This window comes from Salvelinus namaycush, chromosome 2, assembly GCF_016432855.1.
Source record: "Salvelinus namaycush isolate Seneca chromosome 2, SaNama_1.0, whole genome shotgun sequence".
Classification (NCBI taxonomy): Eukaryota; Metazoa; Chordata; class Actinopteri; order Salmoniformes; family Salmonidae; genus Salvelinus; species Salvelinus namaycush.
The window spans coordinates 48,542,662-48,566,954 of NC_052308.1; the positions used below are offsets into that span (position 1 = coordinate 48,542,662).

Consider the following 24,293-nt stretch of genomic DNA (forward strand, 5'->3'; position numbering starts at 1 on the left):
GAGATGCTTGTGTCTCCACCTTAACAAAAGGATTCGTTGTCCACAGAGCGGAAACGGCGGGCTGTCAAACTCCGATACAACTCCGATATAAACAGTACACCCGTAACAACCTAAGCATTACGAAAATAGCTATACATGTTTATATTTACTAAATTCGACACTCTCATTGTCACCCCCATACAAAAACTCATCACTTGCTTAATAATGAATGATCTGCTTAACGTGGACAGATTTTGGGCTGGGTAAACCCTCTCGCTTCGCCTCTTCCTCTCTGACCTTAAACAAGATTTACGCAAGACATTTCGCGGGGTTGATATACCGGGCGGGTGCTGAAACGACATGAGGGCAAAAGTTGACCTGTTGGAATTATATCTAGCTAACAAGGTAGTTTCTATCTATCTGTGATTCGCAACAACAACTACTTGAGAAATCGGACTTGCTGGGTCATCGTTTAACAGCTAGATTGCGTGTTTCGCTCCGCTCTTTCCCATTTTTCGCATACGTTCAAGCTTGCCAGGAGGCAAGCCAGGCGAAAATAGTCCAACAATGCCTCCCATCGACACTGACTCTGGGAGAAATCAACTAAAATCTCGGATACAGGAGCTTATTGATTCAAACCAAGTGTTGGTATTCAGTAAAAGCTACTGTCCATTTTGTGTGAAAGTAAGTCCAACATATTTGTTTTTACTTTTTGTCTACCTATCTTGCTAGCTAGTTAGTAGTAGTCGGTTACTTGCTAGCTTCTGACAGAACTAAGTAACGTTAAATGACTACAGTAACACGCTGGATAGATAGATGGGTAACGTTAGTTAATACAGCGAAGATAAAACGGGATTCAAGCAGCATATTTGTTTTGCTTTCCAGGTGAAGGATCTGTTCAAGGAACTGAACGTGAATTGCAATGTGGTGGAGCTGGATCTAATTGGTAAGGAATTGTTCACAGGAAGTGGTGGCAAGCTTCTTTCTGTGAAGGCCGATGTACAGCATTCAAAAGTCTGACATGTAGTTCTTTGTTATATGACCAGTATTTTTCTAGCCTCAGTGAAGTTGGCTATACGTTTTGGGATATCATTGAATTGGCAATGGAAGTTCAAAAGGTATTACGTAGTACTCTACTAAGGATCCACGCCTCCAGACCAGTTGCATGGTCATGCTGTCACTCAGTCAGTGTGGACTATCAAGTGCAAGGGCTAAATTAGTCAATTAAAATTAACTTGGGAAATGTTGATGGACCATACACATTTGCAATATGTCTTTTGAATGGTAAAACATACAAATATGTACAGGATCTGTTATTCTAGTAATGGGTTGTTTCCTCAAGCTCACCGTAAAGCTGTTCCTTATTGCTTTATCTGATATTTCTCACTTGTTAATGGTTGATCAGAAGGTTAAAAAAAAGGCTAATGGGTGCCTTTTAATAAAATTATCATTGTTTTTACTTGCATAGTCAATATGTTAATGTTTTACCACAGAATACACTGTCAATGTTTGTTAGGGCCACCACAAAATGTGCTGAGTCACTCCCTCAATCTCTTTCTCTCCTCTGGATGCTTGGCCATTTTATCTCTCACCGGTCACAGCTGTTCTGGTAAATACACACTGGGCACTACATAAATTGCTCTGGTAAATATACTTAGAAAAGATTGCAAGTACTGAATTATGCAGTGTATTTAAACTGTTTGTTTGCAGAACAGACCCAAAGTGACAGTTACATCAGACTGAACCCACTGTCAGCACTTAGAATTTAAGTTGTTGTATGTTTTACGTTTACTGCTGACCCCAATTAGTCGACTGGCCGATTGTTTGTTCGATAGGCTGTTGGTCGAGCTAGATTTGTTTTAATCGAGCAGAAGCAAATGTGTATAATATATATTTTTCATAACACACGGGACACCAGTCTTATTCGACGATCTCGGTGTACTAATCGATTGCGGAGGCCGTGGGGATGGGGAAGTCCAAGAAGGGGGAGTGTGGCTAAGATGCCCAATGCACCTCTCTCTCCAGAATGCACTCTCTCCTGCCAATTTGTGCACATTCATTGTTTCATAAGTTCATTTGTGTGAATTGTTTGCATTTGACTGTCAGTCTCAATCAGTTCCCCATTACATATCACCAGTAGTACATTTACTGTTAATTCCTATATATTCTAATCTACAATGTTTGTTTTGCTAATTTCTGTTAATGCATTCAATATATTGTTATTCCAGTCTTTTACCATTCTCATTGAGTGGACATGTTTGCAGAGCGCACAACCTATACTACTCAAGTTTTGATTTATTTCATTCCATTTGCGAATTTTGTCAATTTATTAATTGCCTTTTGTTTGGAGCGCTCCTGTCAATGTTGCGTTAGGACGCGCACCTGATTAGGCCTATAGGCTACCTGGCCTGCGCACAAATATAGGCATATAAATGTGCCCATTTGGGGATCTGATAGTATTTCCGATTGAATTAACGCATCACCACTAATCCGCTGTAGAGCTTCTCAAAGTAATATTTTCTTCACCTCAAACAGCAAGCAAACGTCGTCTGTTTTTACATCATTGAGAATGACAATACATCCTCAATGTATTTGACAAATCTTTCCAGCTCTCTCCCTTTCGATAACCATTTGGTGTGAAAGGGAAAAATGTAATTCTGATCCATTGGAAATGTCATAAAATAGGCCTACCTGATTACTTCTTCTCCCTTGCGCAAATAGCCTACAGCTTGGTCTGTCCTGAGCTCACTGGCACAGGAAACTGAGGGCCCAGAATATTTTATAAAATGTTGCAAGTTAATAGTTGATACAGTGTTGCAAGTAGTTTTCTTTGTCAGGGACACCTGTAATGTTTATACATGTACTGTTTGTATGAATGTCACGTATAATGACCCTAGTGTACATGACAGAGATATGAATGGTTCATTTCATATACATTTAGCTGCTACTCTGCTAACATCTCTTAACTGTTGTCTAGATGATGGATCAAACTATCAAGAACTTCTGCTTGAGATGACCAGGCAGAAAACTGTCCCCAATGTCTTCGTCAACAAAACCCACATTGGCGGCTGTGACAAAACAATGCAGGTATGGATCGACGTAGCGTAAGATTTCAAGAACAACTTCACTGTCATTTCACTTGTGTTTTTGCAAATGCCACCAACTTTCAGACTTTTGGACTTATCCTGTTTTGATTTACATTTTAGTCATTTAGCAGATGCTCTTATCCAGAGTGACCTTAAAGTAGTGAATGTATACATTTTCATACCCCCACCCCCCCCCCCCCCCATATTGGTTCCCAGTGGGAATTTAACCCACAACCCTGGCGTTGCAAGCGCCATGCTGTACCAACTGAGCCACACAGGACCCATAACTCAAACTTCTGCTGAAATGTCAGGTTTTGGCAAAGAAAGATACATTTACATTTGATGTCATAGGTTCCCCTCGCATTTTAGCATGTGGTAAATTATGCCCACTGCAGGCTTTAATTGCTTTGTAATATTACTGAAGAGTGTCTTTGTCCATTTGCCAGAAACAAGGGTTGAGTGGATCTATTTGGGTCAAGTGTGGTTATAAGAGCCTGATGCCACTGCCAAACTTATTTTTACATAAAAACGGCTACTTAAGAACACCCAAATCTAGAGTCTCCTCTTCCCTCTACACTGAGCTGCAATTAGCTCATGAAACTATGTTTTTGTCTTTTCATGCGTTGCATAAGAGGGCACTTTGCCAGCATGACGCAATAGCTTATGCTTTACTTGAAGCCACCAACACATTCTCCTTCAGTGTATAATGTTTTATTATCCTTAAGATGTACATGTGTTCTGTCTCCTGCACTTATCATGGAAATGCTGGTTTAGTTCCGTCGAATGCATTTTATGTGGTATGAAGAACACCCTCTCCGGCATGAGTGGTGTCGGCATCGCTATTGAATGTAGAATAACCTCACAGCCATGCACATTTTTGAATAACACCTTTTTTTCGGCATCATAAATCAGCATGTCGGGTGTCCTTACTGCATTACATTAGTTTTTTCCCACCACAAGCTGAAACATGTTTGTGTGCCTTTTTTAAAGATTTTGTTGGGTTAATGTTGTTCTTGCAATGGTAGCTGACCCCCTGTCATCCTCTTCTCAGGCCCACAAAGATGGCATCCTGCAAAAGCTACTGTGCGGGGAGAATGAGGTCTACGAGTATGACCTCATCGTCATCGGGGGCGGATCGGGAGGCCTGGCCTGCTCAAAGGTGAGAGCCTCCCAGACAGTGCATCTCAAACCAAGCATAACTACAGGCCTGCACCTTTTCAAGTGATGCGGCCCTTGAAGGAAGGCTCTAATGTCTGAAAACATTGCTAGCTGTCCAATCCTTGCTTCCTCTGTCCTTGTTTCCTCAATTCCTCTCAAAACGGATTGGAGGAGAGGATCCAAGGTTTCCCTCAAACCTTCTCTAATGAGCTTTGACTGCTAGTAATGTTTTCAGACTCTGCGAAATGAAGTTGCCACAAGCAGCGCCGCAGATATTGAGATGAGCGAGATGCAAGACTTCGCTCTCACACAGTCACACACAGTATCTGCGCATGGGCACGTGTTCGCTTCGCCCTGTTCAACTGAATGGTAATCGGGGCACCAAAACAGTTTAGAAGTTGAGCCTCGAGCTTCAACGGTCTTATTTGCGGAAATTGACCCTCTACCCTGTTTATTATCTGAGTATTGCTGAGTACCTTTTAATCAAGTTGTCTAAATGGACGTCTGCCCTCTTGTGCTTCTCATGGGATAGGAGGCAGCGACGCTGGGGAAGAAGGTGATGGTGTTGGACTATGTGGTGCCCACGCCGAAAGGGAACACCTGGGGTGAGTAGGGCTTCCCTGGCGTACTCCTTACGTGTCACTCTTCTTCAACCAACGTTTCATTAACTTTTAGGGGTTACCGAGTTCATGTTTACAGTTATTTCATTCAGATTATCTAAAGATTTTATTGACATGCAATGGTAATTGTATTACTTTTACGTGATCGAGAACTACACTACATGACTAAAAGTATGTGGACACCTGATCGTCAAACATCTCATTCCAAAATCATAGGTGTTTTAATATGAGGTTGGTTCCCCCCTTTGCTGCTGTAACAGCCTCCACTCTTCTGGGAAGGCTTTCTACTAGATGTTGGAACATTGCTGCGAGGACTTGCTTCCAGTCAGCCACGAGCATTAGTGAGGTCGGGCACTGCTGTTGGGCGATTAGGCCTGACTCTGTCGGCGTTCCAATTCATCCCAAAGGTGTCGATGGGATTGAGGTCAAGGCTCAAGTTATTCCACACCAATTTCGACAAACCATTTCTGTAGGGACCTCACTTTGCGCATTGGGGGCATTGTCATGCGGAAAAAGGAAAGGACCTTCCCCTAACAGTTGCCACAAAGTTGAATACACATTAGAGGTCGACCAATTTACGATTTTTCAGCGCCGATACCGATTATTGGAGGACCAAAAAAAGCCGATACCGATTAATCGGCCTATTATTTTTTGTAATAATGACAATTACAACAATACTGAATGAACACTTATTTTAACTTAATATAATACATCAATAAAATCAATTTAGTCTCAAATAAATAATGAAACATGTTCAATTTGGTTTAAATAATGCAAAAACAAAGTGTTGGAGAAGAAAGTAAAAGTGCAATATGTGCCATGTAAAAAAGCTAACATTTAAGTTCCTTGCTCAGAACATATGAAAGCTGGTGGTTCCTTTTAACATGAGTCTTCAATATTCCCGGGTAAGAAGTTTTAGGTTGTAGTTATTATAAGAATTATAGGACTATTTCTCTCTACGATTTGTATTTCATATACCTTTGACTATTGGATGTTCTTATAGGCACTTTAGTGTTGCCAGTGTAACATTATAGCTTCCCTCCCTCTCCTCGCTTGAACCAGGAACACATCGACAACAGCCACCCTCGAAGCAGCGTTACCCATGCAGAGCAAGGGGAACAACCACTCCAAGTCTCAGAGCGAGTGATGTTTGAAATGCTATTAGCGCGCACCCCGCTAACTAGCTAGCCATTTCACATCGGTTACACCAGCCTCATCTCGGGAGTTGATAGGCTTGAAGTCATAAACAGCGCAATGCTTGAAGAATTGCGAAGAGCTGCTGAAAAACGCACGAAAGTGCTGTTTGAATGAATGCTTACGAGCCTGCTGCTGCCTACCACCGCTCAGTTAGACTGCTCTATCAAATATCAAATCATAGACTTAATTATAATGAATGTTAGCAGGCAATATTAACTAAATATGCAGGTTTAAAATATATACTTGTGTATTGATTTTAAAGAAAGGCATTGATGTTTTTGGTTAGGTACAATGGTGCAACGACGGTGCTTTTTTTGCAAATGCGCTTGTTAAATCATCACCCGTTTGTCTAAGTAGGCTGTGATTCGATGAGAAATTAACAGGCATCGATTATATTATATGCAACGCAGGACACGCTAGATAAACTAGTAATACCATCAACCATGTGTAGTTAACTAGTGATTATGTTAAGATTGATTGTTTTTTGTAAGATACATTTAATGCTAGCTAGCAACTTACCTTGGCTTCTTGCTGCCCTCGCGTAACAGGTAGTCAGCCTGCCACGCAGGCTCCTCGTGGAGTGCAATGTAAGGCAGGTGGTTAGAGCGTTGGACTAGTAACCGGAAGGTTGCAAAAACGAATCCCCGAGCTGACAAGGTAAAAATCTGTCATTCTGCCCCTGAACAAGGCATTTAACCCACCGTTCCTAGGCTGTCATTGAAAATAAGAATGTGTTCTTAACTGACTTGCCTAATTAAATAAAGGTGTAAAAAAAAATATATATATATACCGATTGTTATGAAAACTTGAAATCGGCCCTAATAAATCGGCCAGTCCGATTAATCGGTCGACCTCTAATACACATAATGTCACTGTATGCTTTAGGGTTAAGATTTCTCTTCACTGGAACTAAGGTGCCTAGCCCGAACCATGGAAAAACAGCCTCAGACCATTATTCCTCCTTCACCTAACTTTACAGCTGGCACTATACATTGGGGCAGGTAGCGTTCTCCTGGCATCTGCCAAACCCAGGTTTGTCCGTTGGACTGCCAGGTGATGAAGCGTTATTCATTACTTCACTTTCCACTGCTCCAGAGTCCAATGAGCTTTACACCACTCCAGCCAACACTTGGCATTGCGCATGGTGATCTTAGGCTTGTGTGCAGCTGCTCGGCCATGGAAACCCATTTCATGAAGCTCCCGACGAACAGTTCTTGTGCTGACGTTGCTTCCAGATGCAGTTTGGAATTCTGAAGGGAGTGTTGCAACTGAGGACAAGCAATTGTAAAAAAAATTAAAAAAATACGCGCTTCAGCACTCGTCAGTCCTGTTTGTGAGCTTGTGTGGCCTACCACTTTGAGGCTGAGCCGTTGTTGCTACTATACATTTCCACTTCACAATAACAGCACTAACAGTTGACCGGGGCAGGTCTAGCAGGGCAGAAATTTGATGAACTGTCTTGTTGGAAAGGTATCATCCTATGACGGTGCCACGTTGAAAGTCACTGAGCTTTTCAGGAAGGCCATTCTACTGCCAATGTTTGTCTATGGAGAGTGCATGGCTATATGTTTGATTTTATGCAACGGGTGTGGCTGAATTAGCCGAATCCACAAATTTTAAGGGTTGTCCACATACTGGTATGTATGTATGTACAGTTGAAGTCGGAAGTTTACATACACTTAGGTTGGCGTCATTAAAACTTGTTTTTCAACCACTCCACAAATTTCTTGTTAAACAAACTATTGTTTTGGCAAGTCGATTAGGACATCTACTTTGTGCATGACACAAGTCATTTTTCTAACAATTGTTTACAGACAGATTATTTCACTTATAATTCACTGTATCACAATTCCTGTGCCTTTGCCTTTAAACAGCTTGGAAAATTCCAGAAAATGATGTCATGGCTTTAGAAGCTTCTGATATGCTAATTGACATCATTTGAGGCAATTGGAGGTGTACCTGTGGATGTATTTCAAGGCCTACCTTCAAACTCAGTGCCTCTTTGCTTGACATCATGAAAAAATCCAAATAAATCAGCCAAGACCTCAGAAAAAAATTGTAGACCTCCACAAGTCCGGTTCATCTTTGGGAGCAAAAGGTACAACGTTCATCTATGCAAACAACAGTATGCAAGTATAAACACCAGCTCTGTCAGGAGGAATGGGCCAAAATTCACCCAACTTATTGTGGGACGCTTGTGGAAGGCTACCCAAAACGTTTGACCCAAGTTCAACGGAAATGCTACCAAATACTAATTGAGTGTATGTAAACTTCTGACCCACTGGGAATGTGATGAAAGAAAGAAATAAAATCTGAAATAAATCACTCTACTATTATTGTCACGATCGTTGGAAGCATACTCGGACCAACGTGCAGCGTGATCGTACTCAGCTTGGACAAAAGAGTAACCACCTGATTTGACACTAGAATGTGTTCAGAACTACACCATCTTGCCATACCAAGGTTGTACAGAACAGACATGCAGCCTCAGAAAAGCCACACCCTGAAACTAGACATGTTCTGTAACACAAGAGAAAAGGTAGTATCTTACCTGTAAGGTGTAACACAAAACGGAGAAACAAGTCCAGGATGGCCCCTCTCAAGAAAATGACACTGCCACGCTTGGAGCTCATGGGAGCTATGATTGGAGCGAGAGTAGCAAACAATCTGACCACACTGAAAAATGGTACAAACACAGATCAGTGTGGACAGACTCAATGATTGTGCTGCATTGGATTTGCAGTTCAGCTCAAAAATGGAAACCGTTTGTCGCAAACAGTCCTTGACCAACCGAGAGTCATGGTCACCCAATGAAGGGAAAACAAATCCAGCCATTCTCCCTAAGGAGGACAAACTGTTCGAAACTTTAGAGCCAGCTATGGTGGAACGGACCTAGCGATCAGTCAGAGGAAGCTAATGATGACAAGGTTCCGGAAGAGGTGATCACAGAACTTTAAAAAAAGTAATACATTTTTTTATTCTCCCCTTTTTCTCCCCAATTTCGTGGTATCCAATTGTTAGTAGTTACTGTCTTGTCTCATCGCTACAACTCCCGTACGGGCTCGGGAGAGACGAAGGTCAAGAGCCATGCGTCCTCCGAAACACAACCCAACCAATCCGCACGGCTTCTTAACACAGCGCGCATCTAACCCGGAAGCCAGCCGCACCAATGTGTCGGAGGAAACACTGTGCATCTAGCGACCTCGTTGTTAGTGCGCGATGAGACAAGGATATCTCTACCGGCCAAACCCTCCCTAACCCGGACGACGCTAGGCCAATTGTGCGTCGCCCCATGGACCTCCCGGTCGCGGCCAGGTGCGACAGAGCCTGGGCTCGAACCCAGAGTCTCAGGTGGCACTGCTAGCACTGCGCCACCCGGGAGGCCATGATCACAGAACTTAAGTCCGGTCACTGTAAACAACACACATCACTGAACCATTGTTGGAGCTCGAAGGGTACAGCAAACTGAAAGTGTTCAGAGTGACTGCCTGGATATAGAGATTCACAGCCAATGCTCATACAAACACAGACACAAGGTGAACTGACTGCTGACAAACTGTTTGAAGCAGAAAAGTACTGGCTCAAAGTCACATGCGTTTCAGTCAGGAGATCAAACTGCTGAAGGCAGGAAAACCTAAACAATGACTGAAATCAAACAACTGAAACTGTTCCTGGACAAGGAAGAACTACTCGATGTAGGAGGAAGAATGCAACAGTCTAACATCCCATTCAGAGAGCACCACCCATGGGTTCTGCCACAGCAAACCCAGATACTCAGAAATGCTGATGTAGTACTATCATGAGAAGGTGATGCATTCTGGAATATCAGTCACTCTAGTGCAAATCAAAGATACTGGATCTTGCGTGCTAGTCATGAGTACCATGGCTAGATGCACAGTCTGCAAGAAATTCAAAGCAAAGGCCGGACTGCAGGTCACTGTGCTTTTACCAAAAGACAGAATAACTGAATCCCCACCACAGATGTGGATCTTGCAGGACCGTTCCACGTGAAATCAAATGGTTCTGTGAAGAAGTCCTACATTGCGCTGTTCACTTGTGCTGTTCCCAGAGCAATAGATTTGGATCTGATCTCAGGTCAGTCAAGAGACATTTCATGTTAGGTTATGCAAAGTAACCCATTCTGACAATGCAAAGATGTTCAAGGCATGTGGTCTGGACTTGAAAGATCTGTAGAAATCAATAAAAGTTCCCCCAACTCTTGGAGTTCTTCTCGGAAAGAGGCATTGCCTGGAGGATCATCATCGGCGAGTGAGCTGCCTGGTGGGGCGGATTCTGTGAGACTCTTCAGATCAGTCAAAACATGCCTGAAGTTCTCGGGAGAGCTTCACTCAACTTTTGAAGAAATGTACAAACAAAATATGAAAATGCGCTCTGGACAAGCGCATCTGCTAAATTACAAAAATGTAAATGTAATGTGCACAGTCCTGACGGGTTGAAGCAATCCTAATCTCTAGGCCTCTGACCTTGAAGTACAATGAAGTGATTGAACCACAACTCCTGACACCAGCCCACTTCCTGGCGCCCAAGCTATTTCCGAATGATGCTCAACAAGGTAGGAAAAGACATGCGGAGACTTGTGACCAGCTTCTGGAACAGCTGGCGAAGAGACTACTCGCTGGACTTAGTCAGCACGCAGCCCACCACACTAAAAGTGGTTGACGTTGCACTCATCGGAGAAGATGACACCCTGACAAACCTGGAAACTAGGGAAGATCAAGTAACTTTTTCCAGGCCGAGATGGCCTAGTTAGGTCATGTTCAGTTTGTGCTACCTCAGGGACTTTGTTGAGACCTATTCAGTCGATTTAGATGAACAGTTTATTGGGGGGGGTTGTGGTAACTTGAATAGGTTACGGAGTTAAGTTTTACAGTTAATTCATTGAGATTATCTACAGTTATTTACAGATGTACAATAGTAATTGTATTACATTTCATGTGATGGAGATAGTTCTCTATCTGTAGTATTGGATTACACTATTGACTGCAAGTACCAGAATGGATTTGCGACAGGAAGTGATGAGAATGCTCCAGTTATAAACAAGTGACGAGTGATTAGCCTGGCTTGCGCTAACAACCTTCTTTATTGTTTTGAACTGTCTAAAGTGGTGAAATGTAGCGTAAACAAGTACTATAAGCTTTCATCTTATACCCAACGTCCCAAGTCATTACTTTGAAGATAGTTATACTATATTACGAGCGTGTGTGTCTTCGACCTAACTTGTAGTTGTTTCAGACATACAATCTTACAGAAACTGCTGCAGGGCCACCGACGCATAAATCAAAATAGCTAGCAGATTACCGCTGTTTTCAGTTCCAACATGTCTGCATGTTTCAATGGTATCTAAATGAAATCTCCAAATGTGTGATTCTGTATGTGTCCCTGGACAGGCCTGGGTGGAACGTGCGTGAACGTGGGCTGCATCCCCAAGAAGCTGATGCACCAGACAGCCCTGCTAGGGACCTCCATACAGGACGCCCGCAAGTTTGGCTGGGAGTTGCCTGAGGAGACAGGTAGCGTCTGTTAGGTTACTGTGTCTAGTTAGGTTATAATGTCTGTATTAGCCACTTGGAAAGCATGCTCAACGCATGGCCTCATCCAAAGGTGTATGCTTCTAAGGATATTTGGAACAGAGCCATGGTCAGTGCTAGGCATGAAACATGAGGTGTAAGAGTAAATAATTTTTTTTCCTTTGAAAACATAAGAGGTCAAAATGTAATACTTCCAGCTGAGTACTTTTTCAGTAAGGGTAATAAATGACTAAATAATTATTTTTTTTAAAATAAATTTTTGTTGACTTTGTCATTCTGGTCTGGTTCCCAGTGAAGCACAACTGGGAGACGATGAAGACGGCAGTGAACAACTACATTGGCTCGTTGAACTGGGGCTACCGGGTGGCACTGCGCGACAAAAACGTCAACTACGTCAACTCCTACGCAGAGTTCATCGAGCCACACAAAATCAAGGTTGGCACCCTATGAATTTATAAGCAAATGTCTAACCATGGTTATTTTCTGATGCGTTTTAATTTTTAATTGACTTGCCTTTCATTTTCATACTTAATTTACTACCTTACATTTTCATACTGAATGATTGTCTTCTAATGGGTAAAATTGATGTGAACTTTTTTTTTTGATGCACAGCACAATGTATTCTGAAACTGGATAGAGACTGTGTTAGTTCCTTGGCTTATCGTAAACAAACCCCAAAGATATGTAATGACTCTGTACAAACACACATCACAACACTTAGTACAGCAGCTAATGTCCCTCTCGTGGACGGTTTCAAACCACACCCTTGAATTGATGCATCGATTAATTTAAACCATACTGTAGGATTGACGCAACAGACTGGGATACGCAAGGTGACTTTTAACGACTATTCTTTCAGTGTGTAAGAGAGCGTTTGACACCCTACTTCCCCTCCGCAGGCGACCAACAAGCGAGGAAAGGAGACCTTCCACACAGCAGCTAAGTTTATCCTGGCGACGGGCGAGAGGCCGCGTTACCTGAGCATCCCCGGAGACAAAGAGTACTGCATCACCAGGTGAGACCAACCCCCTCCCCCACTTGCTCAGACGTTGCATGCATCAACCAATGGTTGTGTCATTGACTGTGCCATCGGGCACCCGATTGCTATAACATATGATGTGGGTAGCTGATAGGTAAAATACCTATCCAGATCTGGCATGCATCAGCAACACCTGGACAGAGTAATTATTTAACCCACAATCCAATTTGACTGCTGTCCAGCCAGGGGAAAGCCCTCATTATTCAATCAACACAACAAGATACAGTGTATTCGGAAAGTATGCAGACCCCTTGACTCTTTACACATTTTGCCTTATTCTATTTTTTTTTATTTTTTTTTTTAATCTCCCTCATCAATCTATGCACAATACCCCATAATTTTTGCAAATGTATTAACTAAAACTGAAATATCACATTTACATAAGTATTCAGACCCTTTACTCAGTACTTTGTTGAAGCACCTTAGGCAGCGATTACAGCCTCGATTCATCTTGGGTATGACGCTACAAGCTTGGTACACCTGTATTTTGGGAGTTTCTCCCATTCCTCTCTGCAGATCCTCTCAAGCTCTGTCAGGTTGGATGGGGAGTGTTGCTGCACAGCTATTTTTCAGGTCTCTCCAGAGATATTTGATCTGGTTCAAGTCCGGGATCTGGCTGGGCCACTCAAGGACATTCAGAGACTTGTCCCGAAGCCACTCCAGCGTTGTCTTGGCTGTGTGCTTAGGGTCATTGTCTTGTTGGAAGATGAACCTTCACCCCAGTCTGAGGTCCTGAGAGCTCTGGAGCAGGTTTTCATCAAGGATCTCTGTACTTTCCACAGAGGAGCTCTGTCAGTGACCATTGGGTTCTTGGTCACCTCCCTTCTCCCCCGATTGCTCAGTTTGGCCGGGAAGCCAGCTCTAGGAAGAGTCTTGGTGGTTCCAAACTTCTTCCATTTTAAGATTGGTGTCAATCTGTGTTCTGTGGGGACCTTCCTCGGATCTGTGCCTAGACACAATCCTTACACGGAGCGCTACGGACAATTCCTTTGACCTCATGGCTTGGTTTTTGCTCTGACGTGCACTGTCAACTGTGGAACCTTATGTAGACCTTATATGCACCTGAGCTCAATTTCAAGTCTCATAGCAAAAGTTCTGGAGACTTATGTAAATAAGGTATTTCTGTTTTAAATGTTTTGGTAAATTTCTAAACCTGTTTTTGCTTTGCCATTATGGGGTATTGTGTGTAGATTAAGGAGGGGGAAATAATTTAATACATTTTAGAATAAGGCTGTAACGTAACAAAATGTGGTATAAGCCAAAGGGTCTGACTACTTCCCAAATGCACTGTATAAACACACTGCAGGTGGTTTCATTAGTGTACACTGTAGTAAAACTATTTCCATCGGCATTAGAAACGGAAGTTTCTCATTGGACAAGTTCAGGTAATCCCCCCTTTCAGTCCGAAAAAGCATAGATTTTTCTAACACTGACATGCAGGTGAAATGTGGACATATGTGGATGTGTAACATTGCAGCTAAGCTTGTGCTCTGGAACACACACAAACCTTCCCCAGGTGAGCTCAAATATCTAATTCCCACCACGGGAGGTCTTGTATCAGGACGTTCATTTAGTTAGGCTATAATCTCCCACCTGTCTAAACACAGGTTGTCTAGAAGAGTAACCTCTTTGTGTCGGTGGGCTTTTGCTAACCTACATGTCATAGGGACAGACCCTAGTATCCATCTCTGTACCCTTTTAAAGCTAATTGTATGCCTGATAGTTGTTTTGTGACTGAATACAATTTCAGAGGGCATTCTTGTCTACTGGCGTCAAAGTTCACGCCCAGACCCATTTCAGACTACATAACCAGTCTTTAGCCAGACTTTTTTGTTTGTTTATAGTTTGGGAGTTTTAACAGTTAAAGGAAGTCATTGTGTCTTAATGCAGTGGTCACCAACCTTTTCTGAGTCGAGGTCACTTTCGGAATCAATATCCAAGCCGAGGTCTACCACTCAGATTTTTTAATTTATTTTTTAAGCATGACTCAAATGTAAGCCTATGCAACATTAACTGAATAAAAACTGTTCTGTAAGAGTGAGGTTTGTGCAGTAGGCCTAATACATTATCACGTCATATTGGCCATGCTTGGTCTGCCAATATTGTTCTTCTCAGACCATAATATACTTCAAAACTTGAGCTAAATAGATCAGTTGTAAGCTGAGCATTCTTAAAAATAAAAATAAAATGGATTTTTCTGATTGTTAGTTTTAACGAATGGAAGGAGAGGGCAGCGGAGGGTCCGCCTCTCGTAGTCCCTACGAGAGGGACTACATTTGGCTACATGTAGGCTACATATTCATTGCAGTGCTGGTTGGTTAGTTGGTTGTGAGAATGTAAATAGGGAGAGGCACGTTTTATGGTTTGTACAGTGTTGAATTAAAAACTTTTTAAAACATGAAATCACTCATAAAAACAGCAGCTCTTTTCTGCCTTCCTTGACAGTCTCCCTCTCTGGTCATAGTTTTAAAAGTTCTAACATCTCACTTAGTATCAAACTTTGCCGTAGAAGCTGCAAGCACAGTGATTTTGAGCTCTCCTAATCCGATTGGCCAGCAATAGGTGCACTTGATTTAGCCCTCCGGGTCGGCCAAGTTTTGTGCCTTGAGACAAATGAAATGGTTCTAAATGGGAACAATTCGCTTACCTGGCGCGGATGGCAGCTAAATCAAGTGCACCTACCACAAACTGGGACAAACTTAAAACAAATAGGGGCACAAGGCTTTATCGTTGGCATTTCTACAGAAATGTTTGGCAATCGACTAGGAATGCCTTGAAGATGAACCAGTCGATCGCAATTGACCGGTTGGGGACCACTGGTCTAGTGAATGAATCTGACATTCCAGGTATTTCACATGCCAATCGCAGAAAGAATGGGTGAATTGTGGCATTTTTATACATTTCTAAGAGCATTATTGGTTTAACGGAAGTGCACCCTACTATGGCTGATCTTCCCTTGTCTGTGGGTGTCTGCTGCAGCGATGACCTGTTCTCGCTCCCCCACTGCCCGGGCAAGACCCTGGTGATCGGGGCGTCCTACGTGGCGCTGGAGTGCGGGGGTTTCCTTGCGGGCCTGGGCCTGGATGTGACGGTCATGGTACGCTCCATCTTGCTGAGGGGCTTCGACCAGGACATGGCCAACCGCGCCGGAGAACACATGGAAGAGCATGGTGTCAAGTTCCTCCGGAAGTACGTCCCAGTCAAGGTGAGCCAATGTGAGTTATCTACTACTTAGACCTGGGTTCAAATAGTGTTTGAAGTCTTTCAAATACTTTGAACGTTGTCTTAGCCTGGGTCAAGTTTGCACTCATGGGACTTTCCTATTGGTTCCCATCGCAACAGTTAAGCTTAATCAAGCACGGCTAGTATTTTAAATTATTTCAATAGTATGTGAACTCCGGTACTACTACTACACCCTTTGTATCTTTACTCAGCTGTTCAGGGCTTTCTTTATGGCCTTTTTATGGTTCGGAAATGCCTGGGCTAAATTGTTCAGGGAACAATCAGGGAAGTTGTGTAATATTTAGCTATTTATCGGAAGAGTCCTGTCATCAGATTAAGTCTAAAGTTCATGGATGTTAGTCTTTGAAGGTGAACTAAATAAAAAAACACGTGATCTTTCAGAGTGAAAGATGCCTTCAGTTCACCCGGCCTTGGCCATTATAGTATCATAGAGAATTTTGTAGCTAGATACACATTTTTTCCCCCTCATACAATTAATTTTACATGTCAGGTGGAGGAGCTGGAGGCAGGCACTCCTGGGAGGCTGAAGGTGACAGCCAAGAGCACGGAGAGTGACGAGACCATCGAGGGAGAATACAACACTGTACGTACGCATTAAAGTCCCCTTAAGCCCCAATAGCCAAAGTAAATCTGTCACGTATGAATGAAACCAATACTGTTAGTTAAATCTGCAAACAAAGTACTTTAACATATTGCATTAGGCATTATCAAACTCTGCATGATTGTCAGTCTTTGAGCCTTAACTATAAGATGTTTTGTCCCGCAAAATTTAGTCATTCTTGCTCTGTAGGGATGACAGGGCTTTATTTTTTGGGAGAATGGTCCCGTTAACCCGGTGACTTCCTTGTCCTCCCTCAGGTGTTGATAGCCGTGGGGCGTGACGCGTGTACAGGCAAGATCGGCCTGGATCAAGCCGGAGTCAAAGTCAACCCCAAGTAAGTTTAACTTCGGGATAGGCGTCCCGTCAACGGGACAGTTGTAAATCATTCAGCGCCGTGTGTCACGATCGCAGATCTTAGAGAAACAACAAATCTCGGTATATATAAGTGTCTTATATCGGCTGAAAGCTTAAGTTCTTGTTAATATAACGGCACTGTCCAATTTACAGTAGCTATATCTGCAAAAAAAATGCCATGCTATTAGTTGAAGCTCCCAACAACAAAACACTTTTTTCACCAAGTTAGGTCTGATAAATTCACCTCTGAAGGTGACATGTGTACTTACATTATGAAATGTTGCTCTGATTTATCATCCGTAGGGTCCCAGAGATAACATGAACTGTCGTTTTGTTAGATAAAACTATTTTTCATATCCTAAAAAGGTCCATATAGCATGCATGATCAATTTTGTATTTCCATTCGTTCAATTTGCGAAGAAAGGAATCGGTGTAAATCTAGCCCTATATGTTGTTTCAACCAGTCAAATCACGTTTGTATGTATTCCTCAGAGATCCTAGAATGTAACCAGACTTCACTATATCATTTAGAGTGTAGTATATCCTATAGGACACCGAATTTGGTCAGAGAGCAACGCCTTCATGGCACGCCGATGACGCGGGCAGTCTTCACTTGATTGGTGCTTATTTTCCGAAGTTAAAGTCAATCGGGGTCAAACAAAGCTAGCTAGATAGCCAATGAGCGGGGCTTTACAGGAGTATGCTGAAACCTAGTATCTATCGCAAAATGTTGCTGCTAACCTTGTGTGACATCAAGCCTTTCCTTTTGGACAAATTAAGAATATGGAGAGTTATGAAAACGGGATGTTTTGCAAATGTTGAACTTATAATATGGCTACTAATACTGGAAAAGCTAAATCAAAGTCCAAGTATACAGATTTGACGATATTCTTGCAGACAAATGTAATGTGAATGTAAATGTCTCCTTCACAATTTGCCCAAATGTACCTGGGTGACTTCACACTAAATGTCATGTAGTTTGCTCGTCCTTCAAGTTATCCGTCTGATACTTTGCACATACACTGCCATCTTGTGGACACCATCGCAATTACAACCAGAGTGATGGTTAGATGTAGGGACCTTTGTTGCATTTCAAAGATGGTTGTAGAAAACAACCGGTTGTTTTTTTGTCTTTGTATTTTCTTCTACCAGATCTATTGTTATATTCACCTACATTCCTTTCACATTTCCACAAACTTCAAATTGTTTCCTTTCAAATGGTACCAAGAATATGCATATCCTTGGTTCAGGGGCTGAGCTGCAGGCAGTTAGATTTGGGTATGTCATTTTAGGCCAAAAAAAATGTACCGTTCCTTTTATTTTCTTCCATTCTCTCATTTCATTCATCCACCCATGCACCCTCGCGGCTGTCACAAATGTGACGCAGACAAGGGTGTGTGTGTGCGCACGCCTGTACCTTTAAGGCTCTCTACAGTCATGGTGATTCAGCACTATTGCCTCACCAGAGGTGTATGAGAGAACTGACAGGGAGGGGTTTTGTGGGGATAAGAGTTTTTGTGTTTGTGCTTTGTAAGGAGAGAAACCCCCTTGTGATGTTACATTGGGACGTAACGGTATCTTAAAAAAATCTCAAGCTTCTTTAAAATGTTGTTAACTGGATTGATTGAGGAAGAAGTGTTTTCATGGGGTTTCTAACATGCAGTTCAGTTATGAATGGGTCAGCCCTACAGAGTGCTCTCTAGGCCAACGGGATAAAGCAAGCACATGAGCCAGGCTTAGGAGTGAGTGCGCCTTAGTCAGTCATATGCCTCAGTCATATGACCTGGTCCCTAGCAGCATTTAAGGAAATGAATGTGTAGTTCATACATGCCTAATCTATGAGAAGAATTACTGTTTTACCTCAATTAACTACGAAATCCGTAGTTTGAAAGTGACTGTTTACTGGAAGCTGTGCAGCGCCATTTTCCTTACATTTTCCCCCACGTGGGCCAGCCCCCTAGCAATTCGTGTTCCAGCCAATGAGGTTCAGCACCTCACCATTTGAGTGACAACTAGACAGATGTGCACACACAGCAGAGCGAGAGAGCAATGGCGTGATGCACATATGTGACGTAGCACGCAGATTTCGGGGACCACTTTTGGCTCTTGAGTGCTCCTTTCAGAACTACTGGCAAAAAATTATACAAACGTAACGGAGAATCTCTTTAACATTGGGCTGACTGACACACGGCTTAAGGTGCACCAGGTTCGGCCTCTCGGTTGCACTACATGAGTGTAGCTTACCAGGCTGGCTAAAGAGACCCACGTCAGGTGGACTTTGAGTTTGGTTTCAACCAGACTAGTAGTTTACATGTGTATTTTTACATCGCTGTTAGTGAGCATTTGTCCTTTGCCAAGATAATCCGTCCACCTGACGAGTGTGGCATATCAAGAAGCTGATTCAACAGCATGATCATTACACAGGTGCACCTTTTGCTGGGGACAATAAAAGGCCATTAAAAGGCTGTTTTGTCACATAACACAATGCCACAGATGTCTCAAGTTGAAGGAGCGTGCAATTGGCATGACTGCAGGAATTTAATGTTAATTTCTCTACCATAAGCAGCCTCTGTTGTTTTTAGAGAATTTAACAGCAAGTCCAACTAGCCTCACAACCGCAGACAATGTGTAACCATGCCAGCCCAGGAACTCCACATCCGACTTCTTCGGCTGCAGGATCGCCTGGGACAAGCTACCTGGACAGCTGATGAAACTGTAGGTTTGTACAATTGAAAAGTTTCTGCGCAAACTGTCAAACAGTCTCAGGGAAGCTCATCTGCATGCTCGTCGACCTCACCAGGGCCTCGACCTCACCAGGGCCTTGACCTGACTGCAGTTCGTCGTCTTAATCGACTTCAGTGGGTAAATGCTCACTTTCGATGGCTACTGGCACGCTGAAGTAGTGTGCTCTTCGCCGATGTATCCCTGTACCGGGCAGACGGTGGCATGTGGGCGAGAAGTTTGCTGACGTCAACATTGAACAGAGTAACCCATAGTGGAAGTGGGTTTATGGTATGGTCAGGCATAAGCTATGGACAACAAACACAATTGCATTTTATCGATGGCAATTTAAATACTGTGACGACATCTGTGACGTAATCCTGAGGCCAATTGTTGTGCCATTCATCCGCCGCAATCATCCCGTGTTTCAGCATGGTAATGCACGGCCCCATGTCACAAGGATCTGTACACAATTCCTGGAAGCTGAAAATGTCCCAGTTCTTTCATGGCCTGCATACTCCACCAGAAATGTCACCCATTGAGCATGTTTGGGATGCTCTGGATCGACGTGTACGGCCGTGTGTTCCAGTTCCCTCCAATATCCAGCAACTTCGCATAGCCAATGAAAAGGACTGGGACAACATTCCAAAAGCCACAACTAACAGCTTGATCAACTCTATGCGAAGGAGATGCGTCACGCAGCATAAGGGAAATATAGATAGTGTCTGGTTTTCTGATCCACCTCCCTACTTTTTTTAAAGTACTGTATCTGTGACCGACAGATGCATATCTGTATTCCCAGTCATGTGAAATCCATAGATTAGGGCCTAATGCTTTTATTTCAATTGACTGACTTCCTCATTTGAACTGTAACTCGGTAATATCTTTGAAATTGTTGCATTTTTTATACATTTTTGTTCAGTCTATATGCATAGACTGAGTATCATTTGCGCTACATGACTGTCGTTGATGATGAATCATCCTCATCGTTGTTGAATACTTTGTCTCCGTTTTGGTGATGGCAAGATCTTAGCCCCACCCAGACAGTCAGTTCCATTCTTCATGTCCACAACCTAGGGCTGGGCGGTATGCCCGATTTTGACTGTACCGCTATTGATGCATGGGCCGGTTGTCGTTTTTACTTTACCTTCTATGACAATATTTTTATGTTTTGGTTTGTTAAATGTGATATGCAACTCAGGCATGTGTACTGTCCGTTTTTATAGTTTACTCCGTTTTGTTTCTTGGGTCGTCTTCCTCTCCTCCTGCATGCCGCTTCCCACCATGCCTTGCCCGCTGTCACTCAAGGAGAGAGCAGTTGGTCGACCATTGAGTCACGAGCACATTCTTGCCGTTCACTCAGCATGGTCAGATGCCACACGATGTTGGTGTGAGCATGTCAACATCTTGTTGCAGCTATCTGGCAGTTCATATGCTGCAGGGACTAGGAGACTAGTCAGAATCGAGGGAAAGCTGAACGGAGCAAAGTACAGAGATCCTTGACGAGAAACTGCTCAAGAGATCTCAGGACCTCAGACTGGGGTGAAGGTTCACCTTCCAACAGGACAATGACCCTAAGCACCCTAATTCGGGACAAGTCTCTGAATGTCCTTGAGGGGCCCAGCCAGAGGCTGGACTTGATCCCGATCTGACATCTCTGGAGAGACCTGAAAATAGCTGTGCAGCGACGCTCCCCATTCAACCTGACAGCTGGAGAGGATCTGCAGAGAAGAATGAGAGAAACTCCTCAAATATAAACTCAGCAAAAAAAGAAAAACCTCCCTTTTTCAGGACCCTGTCTTTCAACGATAATTTGTAAAAATCCAAATATCTTCACTGTAAAGGGTTTAAACCCTGTTTCCCATGCTTGTTCAATGAACCATAAACAATTAATGAACATGCACCTGTGGAATGGTCGTTAAGACACTAACAGCTTATAGACGGTAGGCAATTAAGGTCACAGTTGTGAGAACTTAGGACACTAAAGAGGCCTTTCTACGGACTCTGAAAAACACTAAAAGAAAGATGCCCAGGGTCCCTGCTCATCTGCATGAACGTGCCTTAGACATGCTGCATGGAGGCATGAGGACTGCAGATGTGGCAAGGGCAATAAATTGCGATGTCCGTACTGTGAGACGTCTAAGACAGAGCTACAGGGAGACAGGACGGACAGCTGATCGTCCTCGCAGTGGCAGACCACCTGTAACAACACCTGCACAGGATCGGTACATCCGAACATCACACCTGCAGGACAGGTACAGGATGGCAACGACAACTGCCCGAGTTACAATCCCTCCATCAGTGCTCAGACTATCCACAATAGGCTGAGAGAGGCTGGACTGAGGGCTTGAAGGCCTGTTGTAAGGCAGGTCCTCACCAGACATCACCATGCAACAATCTCGCCTATGGGCACAAAACCACCGTCACTGGACCAGACAGGACTCAAAAAGTGCTCTTCACTGACGAGTCGTGGTTTTGTCTCACCAGGGGTGATGGTTGGATTCGCGTTTATCGTTGAAGGAATGATCATTACACCGAGGCCTGTACTCTGGAGCGGGATTCATTTGGAGGTGGAGGGTCCGTCATGGTCTGGGGCGGTGTGTCACAGCATCATCGGACTGAGCTTGTTGTCATTGCAGGCAATCAACGCTGTGCGTTACAGGGAAGACATCCTCCTCCCTCGTGGTAACCTTCCTGCAGGCTCATCCTGACTTGACCCTCCAGCATGACAATGCCACCAGCCATAATGCTTGTTCTGTGCGTGATTTCCTGCAAGACAGGAATGTCAGTGTTCTACCATGGCCAGCGAAGAGCCCAGATCTCAATCCCATTGAGCACGTCTCGGACCTATTGGATCGGAGGGTGAGGGCTAGGGTTATTCCCCCCAGAAATGTCTGGGAACTTGCAGGTGCCTTGGTGGAATAGTGGGGTAACATCTCACAGCAAGAACTGGCTAATCTGGTGCAGTCCACGAGGAGATGCATTGCAGTACTTAATGCAGCTGGTGGCCACACCAGATACTGTTACTTTTGATTTTGACTTTTAACATTATTCCATTTCTGTTAGTCACATGTCTGTGGAACTTATTCAGTTTGACTGTTGTTGAATCTTGTTCTGTTCATGCAAATATTTAAACACGTTAAGTTTGCTGAAAATTAACACAGTTGACCGTGTGAGAACGTTTTTTTTTGTTGTTGCTGAATTTAGGTTTGCCACGCTTGTAAACTCATACCCAAGAATACGCAAGGCTGTAATCGCTGCCAAAGGTGCTTCAACAAAGTACTGAGTAAAGGGTCTGAATACTTGTGTAAATGTGATATTTTATTTTTATACATTTGCATACATTTCTAAACTTATTTTTGCTTTGTCATTATGGGGTATTGTGTGTAGATTGAGGTGGGGGGGGGGGTAATTTAATCAATTTTAGAATAAGGCTGTAATGTAACAAAATGTGGAAAAAGTCAAGGGGTCTTAATTCTTACCGAATGCACTGTATATGGTATTTTCTTTACTTAAATAATGCACCATTAAAAAGTGTGACCCGAACACCCTCTTATTGGTTTACCCTCAATCACGGAACAATGGCGTTCTTTGCACAGATATTTCTCAACCGGGAAACACACAACCACTATTTTGTCAACATCCTATGGTCACATTACATAATTCTTTCACATTACACTAAAATGTCTGTCGCAAGATCTGATACTTTCATTTGCGAACAGTGTGGATATTTTCACCGATTTTAGTCTCAGCTTAATGTAGAACGCACGTTGGGAATGCTAAAATATTGACTTTGTTTTGTATTCCACTTAATTTGTCAAGTGGGATTTATTGACCACATTCTGTACTTGTTGGACCTTTCACTTTACTCTGTTCTCCAATGAGTTCCTATGATGCCCTAAAATTTTTCAATCCGTCCGCTGCATAATAAAGGTCACATAGATTGGTGCGTATGTATTCTGCAAACTGTTCTTATACATGTATGTGTAGTAAGTCTAGACCAGGGATCTGCAACTTGTGGCTCCATGGGGATCTATAATTAGTCAAATGGGAGTCGCCAGTCTTTTTACCCTAGCTAAGCTTCCACTTCTTTTTTTTTCTTCTTTTTTTTTCCCGCCTCCTCCAGGAACGGTAAGGTTCCGGTGAACGACGAGGAACAAACCAACGTGCCACACATCTACGCCATCGGAGACATCCTGGAGGGCAAGTGGGAGCTGACACCCGTGGCCATCCAGGCCGGAAAGCTGTTGGCACGCCGGCTGTACGCGGGAGCCTCGCTCAAGGTAATTATTGGACAGCGGGCCTCGATTCACCCCTTGGGAGTTAACATGCTTTTCTATTGATAGACCATGGCAGTTTGTCAGTGTGACTCTTCTCTCCGTTGTCCCTCTGCTTTTAATAAGATTGGCTTTTGTTGCTTTCAAGTTCAAATCTTAATGTTGGCCCTCGTTGGTGTTATATGGCGGGGCCTTTGCTCTCCACCTAAAATGTAAAAACTAGGAGAAACCATGTAAAAATGTTCCCTAGCTTCTATCATCATACTGTAGTATATTCTGTCTGGTGAACCTCTGTAAATTGTCATGTCTTGTTGTTTATTATTAACTGCGGTTGAATGTTGTTGTGTGCAGTGTGACTACGTAAACGTTCCCACCACTGTGTTCACCCCTCTGGAGTATGGCGCCTGTGGGCATTCTGAGGAGAAAGCTATTGAGCTGTACGGCCAAGACAACTTGGAGGTAGCTGCTG

General features: G+C 43.3%; 1 protein-coding gene across 2 annotated transcripts in view; it reads left to right on the plus strand.

Annotated features, from left to right (window-relative positions):
- The first annotated feature begins 292 nt into the window (after window positions 1–292).
- Window positions 293–24,293, plus strand: part of LOC120064266 (thioredoxin reductase 1, cytoplasmic-like) — a 29,354-nt gene continuing 5,353 nt past the window's right edge. The window contains exons 1-13 of one of the 2 annotated variants that reach the window (XM_039014713.1): window positions 293–663; window positions 865–925; window positions 2,957–3,066; window positions 4,117–4,224; window positions 4,756–4,828; window positions 11,449–11,571; window positions 11,882–12,024; window positions 12,489–12,604; window positions 15,608–15,833; window positions 16,362–16,454; window positions 16,730–16,806; window positions 23,674–23,830; window positions 24,176–24,283. In XM_039014713.1, coding sequence (XP_038870641.1) covers window positions 547–663; window positions 865–925; window positions 2,957–3,066; window positions 4,117–4,224; window positions 4,756–4,828; window positions 11,449–11,571; window positions 11,882–12,024; window positions 12,489–12,604; window positions 15,608–15,833; window positions 16,362–16,454; window positions 16,730–16,806; window positions 23,674–23,830; window positions 24,176–24,283 — 1,512 coding nt within the window. In that variant the 5' untranslated portion in view covers window positions 293–546. Of the gene's footprint in view, window positions 664–864; window positions 926–1,603; window positions 1,624–2,956; window positions 3,067–4,116; window positions 4,225–4,755; window positions 4,829–11,448; window positions 11,572–11,881; window positions 12,025–12,488; window positions 12,605–15,607; window positions 15,834–16,361; window positions 16,455–16,729; window positions 16,807–23,673; window positions 23,831–24,175; window positions 24,284–24,293 lie in introns of those variants that run through there. The other variant, XM_039014723.1, reaches the window with a different exon arrangement.